The sequence below is a fragment of the Pseudophryne corroboree genome, chromosome 6, assembly GCF_028390025.1.
Source record: "Pseudophryne corroboree isolate aPseCor3 chromosome 6, aPseCor3.hap2, whole genome shotgun sequence".
NCBI classification, from domain to species: Eukaryota; Metazoa; Chordata; class Amphibia; order Anura; family Myobatrachidae; genus Pseudophryne; species Pseudophryne corroboree.
Genome location: NC_086449.1, coordinates 137,771,859 through 137,784,270, shown reverse-complemented (window position 1 = coordinate 137,784,270; position 12,412 = coordinate 137,771,859). Strand labels below are relative to the sequence as shown.

General features: G+C 47.5%; 1 protein-coding gene across 4 annotated transcripts in view; it reads right to left on the bottom strand.

The window, feature by feature from the left end:
- The window catches only part of LOC134935055 (caspase-7-like), a 45,809-nt gene that overhangs the window by 7,343 nt on the left and 26,054 nt on the right, over positions 1–12,412 (bottom strand). For 3 of the 4 annotated variants that reach the window (XM_063930358.1, XM_063930357.1, XM_063930356.1), the window contains exon 2: positions 3,939–4,155. The exons of the other annotated variant lie outside the window; for it this stretch is intronic. In XM_063930358.1, coding sequence (XP_063786428.1) covers positions 3,939–4,146 — 208 coding nt within the window. In that variant the 5' untranslated portion in view covers positions 4,147–4,155. The remainder of the gene's footprint in view (positions 1–3,938; positions 4,156–12,412) is intronic. 4 annotated transcript variants of the gene reach the window in all.

Sequence of the window (12,412 nt, the reverse complement as noted above, 5' to 3'; positions counted from 1 at the left end):
TAGTCACATTACACTGCACAGTATTGTTCGCTAGTCACATTACACCGCACAGTAGTGTCAGTTAGTAACATTACACTGCACAGTATTGTTCGCTAGTCACATTACACTGCACAGTAGTAGTGTTCACTCTAGCAGTGAAAAGGGGCATGGCGCCGAACTCTGAAACGGGGACGCGGCCACGCAAATTAAGGGGCATGGCCACGCCTACGTCATTTTAGTGGGCGGTGCGGCCCACAGACGCTACTATAGAGAGCGTCTGTGGCCGGCGACGTCACTTTTGGGGGCGTGCCCAGCACCTCCGTCGGTGCTGGGCTTCCCCCAGCTCTCTCCCAATGCGTGAATGGATGCCGCGCGCATGCGCACGGCATCTTTACACGCTGGGAGGGCAGGAAGTGGGCGGCTGTTCTAGCAGGGCGCCGCAAAAGGGGCAGGGCGGATTTTGCCTGCTAAAAAACGGGCAGGGCGCGGCGCCCTGCTAAGACAGCCTAGAGAGAACGGTATTGTCAGTTTGTCACATTACACTGCACAGTAGTGTCCGTCAGTCACATTACACAGCACAGTAGTGTCCGTCAGTCACATTACACAGCACAGTAGTGTCCGTCAGTCACATTACACAGCACAGTAGTGTCCGTCAGTCACATTACACCGCACAGTAGTGTCCGTCAGTCACATTACACCGCACAGTAGTGTCCGTCAGTCACATTACACCGCACAGTAGTGTCCGTCAGTCACATTACACAGCACAGTAGTGTGCGTCAGTCACATTACACCGCATAGTAGTGTCTGAAAAAAAAAAAAAAGGCTGCTGACAGCGCAGCCAGGAGTCAACCTTACATCAGATGCATCGGCAATGTAATTGCGGATGCATCGGGAGGTGGCGCTACACATGCTGGGCAGCCTTGCTTTGTGCTGGGCGGCCCTGAGCAAGTTCAGAGATGAATGCAGATCCGGCTGCGTATTCAACGATCTGCGTTCATCTCTGAATGACCCCCTATGCTAGGTACAGCCTTTGTTCCCTCCACAGTGCCGCCCTGTTACCTGCAGGAGGTCCCGGCTCGGGCGCTGCTCCTCCTCTCCCTTCTCCGCCGGTTTCTCGCAGGCTCCGTTACTCCAATAGCTCTTTAGGATGCTGTCAGTGACGAGGGGGAGGGAGCGGGTACTAATTACTTGGGCCTGGGACTGATGGAGGGGCCCGGAGAGGGCCCTGGTCCGCTACTCTCCCACCTTACTGGGCAGCAGCAGCTCTCATCTTGGCAGCACAGCACATGCTGCAGTGTGCTGTGCTGCAGTGGGGCAGAGAGGCTGCTGCTAATACTGATCCAGTGTGTGTTCCTGTATGGGTGGGTGGGGGGAGTGTGATCACAGTGATCACACTCCCTCCTCGAAATGATCCTGGCTAAGGGGCTGAGTGGCTGAGGGCTGGGGGCTCAGGCACTGCACCTACCCAGCACTGTGCTGCAAGGACTTTTTTTCTTTTCTTTTTTCTAAACCACCAAAAGGGGCGTGGCCACGGCTCCCGCGATTAGGCCACGCCCCCACCATCTGAGCAGATCGAGAATTGGGATGTCAGCGGTGCTGTGTGTGGGCTGAGGCCGCACACTGCATACACACTCTGGGCAGGAGGAGGGAGCCGCGCTGCAAGCTGCCAGCGCCGCTACCTGTCATCCAGTGTGACAGGCACAGCGGCAGCAGGGATGCAGAGCAGGGAGAGGCTGAGCGCCTCTTCAGTTTGGCGCCTCCCTGCACTGCATCCCTTTGCTGAGCGGCTTGCGCCGGCTCTGCTCACACCCTTTCAATGTGAGACCACACCCCACTTTTGTGATGCACGCTGACCCTTTATGAGTTAAGGGAGGGAGGGCGCAATTTTATAGTTTGCAGGAGGGCGCCAAACACCCTAGCACCGGCCCTGGTCGGCACCACACATTTCAGTAAATAAACATCTAGAATGAGTCTTTGCTTCAAGGGTAGCAACAAAGTGGCTCTCACTATGATAAACTATAATTTATAGGTCCATGCATGTCCTTCTACAATTGTTACAGAGTGCATTGATTCAGCTTTGTTTCTCAGTCATGTCTTTATATTGTCAGGTAGAGATCATTTGTTTTGTTGGATACAAAACAGGTTTGTTGTTTGCACTGGATTAATTTGTGCCCAGAAAGCAGTTGTGAGTCATATGTCCCAATAGAACAAAATAAAGCTATTTTGTTTCATATAAAAAGCTATTGAAAATGACATAAGACAGGGTATCCGGTCTCTAGGTCAACCACACCTAGGTCGACTTTTCCATACTGTACGATCCACGTGGACTACAATTGGGAAAAGTAACCTGTGCCAAGCGCAGCGGTAGCGGAGCAAGGCACCTTGCCCGAAGCATGGCGAGCGAAGCGAGCCTTGTGAGGGCACAGTGCAGTAATTAGGGCAACCGGTCACTGTACGGAGAGAACGACACCCAAAAAAGTGCAAAAATTCAGGTCGACCTTCTGCCATGTCGACCTAGAGTCCCTGTCGACCTACTTACTGTCGACCAATAGTGGTCGACCTAGACACTGTCGACCTAAGTGTGGTTGACCTTATATACCACACCCATAAGACAGACACAAAGGAGTAGCAATATACACACTGGGAGACGTATCAAAGCTTGGAGAGATAAAGTACCAATTAGCTCCTGTCACGTTACAGACTGTGGGGCAGATGTATCAAGGCTGGTGAAGTGATAAAGTACTAATTAGCTCCTGTCACATTACAGACTGTTTGAAAAAGGGCAGTTAGGAGCTGACTGGTTGGTACTTTCACTCTCTCCAAGCTTTAATACATTGCACCCATAGGGGGGGGGGGGGGAATTCAATTACCTGCGATACCACTTTACTGAAAAATCTTCGGGGTAATTCAATTACCCTCTGTTTTTTTCGCTCCTGTTTTCACACAAAAAAATACAGGATCTAGGATAAGTTGCTGGATCCATGAGTTTGTGATCACAGCCGCGAAAATACGACACTTATTGGGGATTTTGTTTCTCCTGCCTTGCGGGCAGATGAAACAAAATCCCTGATGGTGCCGTCTGTTGGGGATAATTGAATTACCCCCTGGGGATCAATTGGCTGCGGTAATTTACTTTGGCTAACTGAATTCCCCCTTAGTGTGTGTACAGGAAGGAGAAAAAAGTACATTTAGATGGCTCATTGCAAGGTGGTGCTTCAAAGAAGTCAGCAGATAATACTACCACAGGTGGTAAGGGCAGTATTCTATTTAGATTATTATAACCTTCTGGTGCACAATATACCGCTTCTTCAGAAGCATATGTTTATTATGCAGCAAAACATATTAAGCAGGAGTATTGGGAACTATCATATTGCTGGATTATCATTTGGATAGTAATATTTCAATAGTCTGAGCATACATAGACCCATGTTATTTGTATTAGTACTGTTTTTCAATTTCAACATGTTCTTATTGTCGGCACCAGAATATCTAAATACCATTTCTTGCATATTTTAGCCTAACCCAAAAAATAACATTAAAGCATACTGTCAACATTCACATATCGATGCTTTCAGTTTTGCATTCTGAACACATTTGCATTTGACCATGTGGACCTAACACCCATGTTGGCATTCTGACTGGATGCCCCCTAAAAGGTCTTTTCCCCAATTGGGAGATGTACTAAGCAGTGAAAAGAGTGGAGAAGTGAGCCAGTGGAGAAGTTGCCCGTGGCAACCAATAAACTGCTTTGTATAATTTTATAGTATTGTTACTTCAATGCTGAGTGGTTGCCATGGGAAACTTCAATACTTCTCCACTCTTTTCACTGCTTAGTACATTGCCTCATGAAATCACAGTATTTTCCTATAGCCATCAGATTTCTTGGCCCCAGTTCCAAATTCTAATAAACTATGGTCTTCTCCCTTTGCCGTAACACCACAATCCGAATGCCCCATTACCTTTCCGGTAGATTTCTCGGATCTCACTGGTACTGACATCAGTGTGAATAGATACTGCAAATCCCAATTGGGAAAGAACTTTAAAGAGGCGCTTTGTGTCACGTGTAGCACCTTTACGGGTATCTAATTCTTTACCACTGCCCCCTGGCCGATTACGGAACTCTGTTATGGCAATGATAAGAACACGGGCTTTCGTCACCTTGGACATGATGGGTCACTGAGAAAAGAGACAAAATAAAAATCCAACAACATTAAGACATACTGTACATTTCTTCCACTCACAAACCAAAAGACAAACAAAGATGTGAAAGGGTTTGTCAAGAAAACATGAATACAATGTAAGAGGTAAGTAAAGGGGATGCGATTCATGGGGAACTATAGATAATGGTCAGTAAGTTACGTTTGAATATATTATTTTTAGAGATAAGCGGGTTCGGTTCCTCGAGATCCGAACCCCCCCGAACTTCACGTGGTTTACACGGGTCTGAGCCAGCCTCGGATCATCCCGCCTTGCTCGGTTAACACGAACGCGCCCGAAAGTCATCATCCTACTGTCGTATTCTCGCGAGATTCGTATTGCATATAAAGAGCCGCGCGTTGCCGCTATTTTCACTCGTGCATTGGAGATGATAGCGAGAGGACGTGGCTGCGTTCTCTCAGTTTCTGTGTTCAGTGTGCTGTAAATATCTGTGCTCAGTGTGCTGCAAATATCTGTGCTCAGTGTGCTGCAAATATCTACGTTCTCTGCCTGAAAACGCTCCATATCTGTGCTGCATTTTAGTTGTGTGCAGTATATAGTAGGAGGACAGTGCAGAATTTTGCTGACCACCAATATATATATATATATAACGTAAATATGCGGCGGCACTCAGACAGACTCTTCTATATGCAAAATCAGGTCATTTATTTAGACCGTGAAACCGACACGGTTTGACCCTGAGGACGGGGTTCTGCCCCGAAACATGTCGGTTTCACGGTCTAAATAAATGACCTGATTTTGCATATAGAAGAGTCTGTCTGAGTGCCGCCGCATATTTACGTTATATACCAGTGACCCAGAGTCACCCGGAGGGCAACGCAGCAGTTACCATACAGGCTTTCAGGAGTGCCGGGCCTTCTACAGCCAATATATATATATATCTCTCTCCAGCAAATTGAATTAGAGGGCGCTCTCAATCACTTAAACTGGTTACCAACTAAAAATTGACCAAATGATTATGGCTTTACACAATTTATTAAAAGCAAAGTATTGCCCAATCTAGACAGAGGTAACCCTTTTTCACAATTACAGATCACAATATATGTCAAATGTACAATAGTGTAGGGTTTCTTTTCTCTCTGTCTTCAACCCAGGGTTGTGATCTGTAATTGTGAAAAAGGGTTACCTCTGTCTAGATTGGGCAATACTTTGCTTTTAATAAATTGTGTAAAGCCATAATAATTTGGTCAATTTTTAGTGGTAACCAGTTTAAGTGATTGAGAGCGCCCTCTGATTCAATTTGCTGGAGGTGTTGTTTTGTATGGTCCTCACTAACAGGAGGATCGAATTAGAGGGCTGCCGCACCAGCGCAGTAATTAGGTATGATTGCGTAGAGAGAGAGAGAGAGAGAGAGAGAGAGAGAGAGAGAGAGAGAGAGAGAGAGAGAGAGAGAGAGAGAGAGAGAGAGAGAGAGAGAGAGAGGAGAGAGAGAGAGAGAGAGAGAGAGAGAGAGAGAGAGAGAGAGAGAGAGAGAGAGAGAGAGAGAGAGAGAGAGAGAGAGAGAGAGAGAGAGAGAGAGAGAGATATATATATATATATATATATATATATATATATATATATATATATATATATATATATAGCAGTACGGTACAGTAGGCCATTGCTATTGATATATTACTTGCATATAATTCCACACATTAAAAGATGGAGAACAAAAATGTGGATGGTAAAATAGGGAAAGATCAAGATCCACTTCCACATCGTGCTGAAGCTGCTGCCACTAGTCATGGCCGAGACGATGAAATGCCATCAACGTCGTCTGCCAAGGCCGATGCCCAATGTCATTGTAGAGAGCATGTAAAATCCAAAAAACAAAAGTTCAGTAAAATGACCCAAAAATCTAAATTAAAAGCGTCTGAGGAGAAGCGTAAACTTGCCAATATGCCATTTACGACACGGAGTGGCAAGGAACGGCTGAGGCCCTGGCCTATGTTCATGGCTAGTGGTTCAGTTTCACATGAGGATGGAAGCACTCATCCTCCCGCTAGAAAAATGAAAAGACTTAAGCTGGCAAAAGCACAGCAAAGAACTGTGCGTTCTTCTAAATCACAAATCCCCAAGGAGAGTCCAATTGTGTCGGTTGCGATGCCTGACCTTCCCAACACTGGACGGGGAGAGGTGGCGCCTTCCACCATTTCACACACCCTGCAAGTGCTGGAAGGAGCACCCGCAGTCCAGTTCCTGATAGTTCAAATTGAAGATGTCACTGTTGAAGTACACCAGGATGAGGATATGGGTGTTGCTGGCGCTGAGGAGGAAATTGACAAGGAGGATTCTAATGGTGAGGTGGTTTGCTTAAGTCAGGCACCCGGGGAGACACCTGTTGTCTGTGGGACAAATATGGCCATTGACATGCCTGGTCAAATTACAAATAAAATCAACCTCTTCGGTGTGGAATTATTTTAACAGAAATGTGGACAACAGGTGTCAAGCCGTGTGTTTGCCTTTGTCAAGCTGTAATAAGTAGGGGTAAGGACGTTAACCACCTAGGTACATCCCCTCCCCTTTATACGTCACCTGGAGCGTATTCATCAGAAGTCATTGACCAGTATCCACCGTTAATTCACAGGGAATTAGAGAATTGATTGAGGTACTGTCTGTGTCCCCGGTACTAAATACCATGTAGGTTCCATTTCTCTAGGCAGGCGATACCGAGAATGTACACAGACGTCAGAAAAAGAGTCACCAGTGTCCTAAAAAAATGCAGTTTTACCCAATGTCCACTTAACCACGGACATGTGGACAAGTGGAGCAGGGCAGACTCAGGACTATATGACTGTGACAGCCCGCTGGGTAGATGTATTGCCTCCCGCAGCAAGAACAGCAGTGGTGGCACCAGTAGCAGCATCTCGCAAACGCCAACTCGTTCCTAAGCAGGCTACGCTTTGTATCACAGCTTTCCATAAGAGGCACACAGCTGACAACCTCTTAAGGAAACTGAGGAACATCATAGCAGAATGGCTTACCCCAATTGGACTCTCCTGGGGATTTGTGACATCGTACAATGCCACCAATATTGTGCGTGCATTACATGTGGGCAAATTCCAGCACGTCCCATGTTTTGCACATACATTGAATTTGGTGGTGCAGAATTTTTTAAAAAACGACAGGGGCTTGCAAAAGATGCTGTCGGTGGCCCGAAGAATTGCGGGCCACTTTCGGCATTCAGCCACCGCGTGCCGAAGACTGGAGCACCAGCAAACACTCCTGAACCTGCCCTGCCATCATCTGAAGCAAGAGGTGGTACTGGTAACGAGGTGGAATTCAACCCTCTATATGCTTCAGAGGATGGAGGAGCAGCAAAAGGCCATTCAAGCCTATACATCTACCTACGATATAGGCAAAGGAGGGGGAATGCACCTGACTCAAGCGCAGTGGAGAATGATTTCAACGTTGTGCAAGGTTCTGCAACCCTTTGAACTTGCCACACGTGAAGTCAGTTCAGACACTGCCAGCCTGAGTCAGGTCATTCCCCTCATCAGGCTTTTGCAGAAGAAGCTGGAGAGATTGAAGGAAGAGCTAAAACGGAGAGATTCCGCTAGGCATGTGGAACTTGTGGATGGAGCCCTTAATTCGCTTAACCAGGATTCACGGGTGGTCAATCTGTTGAAATCAGAGCACTACATTTTGGCCACCGTGCTCGATCCTAGGTTTAAAGCCTACGTTGTATCTCTCTTTCCGGCAGACACAAGTCTGCAGATGTTCAAAGACCTGATGGTGAGACACTTGTCAAGTCAAGCGGAACGTGACCCGCCAACAGCTCCTCCTTCACATTCTCCCGCAACTGGGGCTGCGAGGAAAAGGCTAAGAATTCCGAGCCCACCCGCTGGCGGTGATGCAGGGCAGTCTGGAGCGAGTGCTGACATCTGGTCCGGACTGACATGTCGTCTACTGTCACTGCATATGATTCTGTCATCATTAAAAGAATGGTGGAGGATTATATGAGTGACAGCATCCAAGTAGGCACGTCAGACAGTCCGTACGTATACTGGCAGGAAAAAGAGGCAATTTGGAGGCCCTTGCACAAACTGGCTGTATTTTACCTAAGTTGCCCCCCTCCAGTGTGTACTCCGAAAGAGTGTTTAGTGCAGCCGGTCACCTTGTCCGCGATCGGCGTACGAGGTTACTTCCAGAAAATGTTGAGAAGATGATGTTCACCAAAATGAATTATAATCAATTCCTCCGTGGAGACATTCACCAGCAATTGCCTCCAGAAAGTACACAGGGACCAGAGATGGTGGATTCCAGTGGGGACGAATTAATAATCTGTGAGGAGGGGGATGTACACAGTGAAAGGGGTGAGGAATCGGAGGATGATGATGAGGTGGACATCTTGCCTCTGTAGAGCCAGTTTGTGCAAGGAGAGATTGATTGCTTCTTTTTTGGTGGGAGCCCAAACCAACCAGTCATTTCGGCCACAGTCGTGTGGCAGACCCTGTCGCTGAAATGATGGGTTTGTAAAAGTGTGCATGTCCTGTTTATACAACATAAGGGTGGGTGGGAGGGCCCAAGGACAATTCCATCTTGCACCTCTTTTTTTTTAAATTTATCTTTGCATCATGTGATGTTTGGGGCTAATTTTTTTAAGTGCCATCCTGTCTGACACTGCAGTGCCACTCCTAGATGGGCCAGGTGTTTGTGTCGGCCACTTGGGTCGCTTAGCTTAGTCATCCAGCGACCTCGGTGCAAATTTTAGGACTAAAAATAATATTGTGAGGTGTTCAGAATAGACTGGAAATGAGTGGAAATTGTGGTTATTGAGGTTAATAATACTATGGGATCAAAATTACCCCCAAATTCTATGATTTAAGCTGTTTTTGAGGTTTTTTTTGTAAAAAACACCCGAATCCAAAACACTCGAATCCGACAAAAAAAATTTCAGGGAGGTTTTGCCAAAACGCGTACGAATCCAAAACACGGCCGCGGAACCGAATCCAAAACCAAAACACGAAAAATTTCCGGTGACATCTCTAATTATTTTAGAAAGTAGCTGTGTGCAAGCTTTAAGCACACTCTGCTGTACATCTTGCCCAGTAGCTTCAAGATCATAATTTACTGTAATTCCTGAGAATGAGACCTACAACGGGTCTGAACAGCGCTGGCGTATGAACCACAGTGCGCAGGTGCTTCGGCCGCCGGCGACAGGGACCGCTGGGCAGCGACAGAACTAATGAAGAAAGCGATCGCACCGGGGATCGCAAGAAGATTGACAGGCAGAAGGCGTTTGTGGGCGGCAACTCACCGTTTCCAAGGAGTGTCCGGAAAAACGCAGGCATGCCCAGCCGTTCGGGAGGAGGATTCCCGACGTCAGCACCTGCCCGGATCGTCGCAGCGGCTGGGTAAGTCCTGGGCTGTACAGAGACTGCACAGCGATTACCCTCTCCCCTGTAGGCGGCGATTACCTGGTTGCAGCAGTGCAAAAATATATGCTTGCGTGCGACCAGGTCTGAATTAGGCCCAAAGTTAGGAATGCTATTTTTTATTTACTTCTGATTAGAGTTGCTTAAAGGCTTATTATTATTATCTTTTATATGGCGCCATAAAGGATCCGCAGCACCTAACAAAGTATGTAAACAAATTAGCAAAACAAGAAAACAGTGACTTACAGACAATGCAGGACAGGTACTGTACATGGTATATAAACATTGCTGCATCAGGGGACAGGACACTAAAATAAGCATCAGGGTGGCAGAAACGGAGGGTTAGGTGCCGTTGTAGGAAGTATGGAGTAGGAAATAGTCTAAGTAAGAGACGGAAAAGCACGTGAGTGGAGAGGGCCCTGTCCATGAGAGCTTACAATATAAAGGGGAGAGGCAGACAGACAGGGATGTCACAGATGGGGTAGATAGGGAGCATGGTATATAGGGTAAGGATGAGAGATGGCTGGGTTTGATGAAAAAGTGTGTTTTGAGAGAGATGGAGAGTCTGATCGAGAGCAGCACATGCAAAATCTTGGAGGTAGGAGTGAAGGCGGTAATTAGTAGGCAGGGGAAGCGGCATGCATTTGTGGAGTGAAGAGGGTGGGTTGGAGTGTAAAGGGAGATAAGGTCAGATATGTAATTGGGAGAGGACTGGGTGGGGCTTTGTAAAGAAGTGTGAGAAATAAATTGAATTCTGAAGGCGAAGGGTGAGGGTGAGAGGAGCCAGTGTAGAGCTTGTAAGAGAGGGGAGGCAGATGTAGTACATTTGGAGAGGAAGAGGAGACAGGCAGCAGCATTGAGGACAGACTGAAGTGGAGGGAGGCGATAGTGAGGGAGGCCAAATAGGAGAATATTACAGTAGTCCAATCTGGAGATGACCAGATAGAGATGACGGTCTTCGTAGCATCTAGGGCGAGAAAGGGTCTGATCCTGGAAATATTTTTGAGATGGAAATGGTACAGCTGAGAGAGCTACTGAATGTGTGGTTTGAAGGGAGGAGTCAAAGGTAACTCCAAGACAGCGTACTTGGGGTGCTAGAGGAGATGGTTGTGCCATCAATAGCTAATGAAACTGAGTGAAGTGAGGTTATGTGGGAGAGTGGGAAGATGATCAGCTCCAGTCTTAGACATGTTAAGTTTAACAGAGTGCTTGTGGGACATCCAGGAAAAGATAGCAGAGATAGTTGGGAGTTACGAGTGAGGGGGGAGGAGAGGTCAGGGGAAGAAAGGTAGATCTGAGATCATCAGCAAAGAAGGGATACCGGAGGTCAAAAGAGCTGATGAGCTTACCTAAACAGAACATGTAGAGAAAGAAAGGAAGAAGATGTCCAAGAACAGAGTTTGTGGGAAGGAGGAAGGGGTGGTTGATGTCATGGGAGGAGACAGAAGGAAGAGGTAGGTGAATAGCATCACACATACCAAGAGCGTGAATGATTGAGGGTGGTTCAGTGTGTCAGAATCAGCAGAGAGGTCAAGGAGTATAAGTAGAGAGCAGTGGTCCTTGGACTTGACAGCAAGGAAGTCATTGCTGACTTTCGTCACACACTAGGGCGCATGCCGTCAGTGCTGCTTTCTGTCCTACTATGCAGACAGCTGCGCTAGCCGGGAAAGTGTGTGCTGGAGGCTGTGGGCAGCCCAGCAGCCTCCAGAGTGCTGGGCTTGCCCCCAGCGTGATGGTGGGCACCTTCCTTTTGTGGGTGTGGCCTAACAGGACTGAGGCCATGCCTCGAGGGTCCCAATTTGCCGGTTTTCCCGGCGCTTGGAGATGATCTCATCTCCAAGCACCGGCCAAAAGACACTGCACCTGGGTGCAGTGTAAACGGCGCCGACCCGGGAAATTCCAGGTTCGCGCTGCAGTGGAAAGGGGTCTGACCTGGCTTAGAACAGTGTACCAAATCCCGGGTCAGATCTGCGACTTTAGTGGAAAAGGGGTATAAATAAATCCAGGTTACTGCAACTAAAAGTAAGTTATCAGACCAATGTGTCGCTGATGGAATGGACTATGTTGTCTGCTACGGGTAGGGGTTGCGTGACTGGTGGCCGGGATCCCGGCGGTCAGAATTCCGATGCCGGGTTCTCGGCCGCAGGATGCCAGCGGTGGGGGCGAGCTCGCTCACCAAAGTTTCTATTCCCACTCTACGGGTGTCATGGACACCCACAAGTGGGAATAGTCCCTTCTAGTCGGCATGCAGACTGTCAGTATTTTCAATGTTCGGGATGCAGGGGGAGGTTATGTGACTGTCGGTCTCCTGCCTGTCGGTCACATAACTATATCCTATCTGCTACATGGGGAGACCATGAGGTCATTCAGGAGGATAATTTCCAGCCTTACATTTCTGGAACTGGGCAGCCTGCAGAGACAGCATATCATTCCTGCTACAGATTATCTCCAGCCTCACCAGGGGGCCAGGGGAAAGACAGAAAGAAATAAAGGTAATTTCTGGCAATTACTCACTGTAGGCTGCAGGTGGGGATTGCAGATGCTTTGAGTGACTCATAAGCCCCAGGAGAGAATAGTGAATAACATCTGTTCATGAAGGTGAATTAAGATGATTTGGGCCCTGGGCTGCATCATGAACAGGTGCATAACATGCCACATAATGTAATCTGACATGTAGTCAAGACTCACATGATTCTGCTGTACGTATTCTGCCCCAGCTCTCTCACACCTTGTCATATACACTCCACCCCCATTCGTCACATATAATGGGGATCATATGTAACAAGGTGAGGACATTGGTGGGAGTATGCAGTTCTTAGAGCTGAATTCTTCTTGGCCCTTAAATACTATTA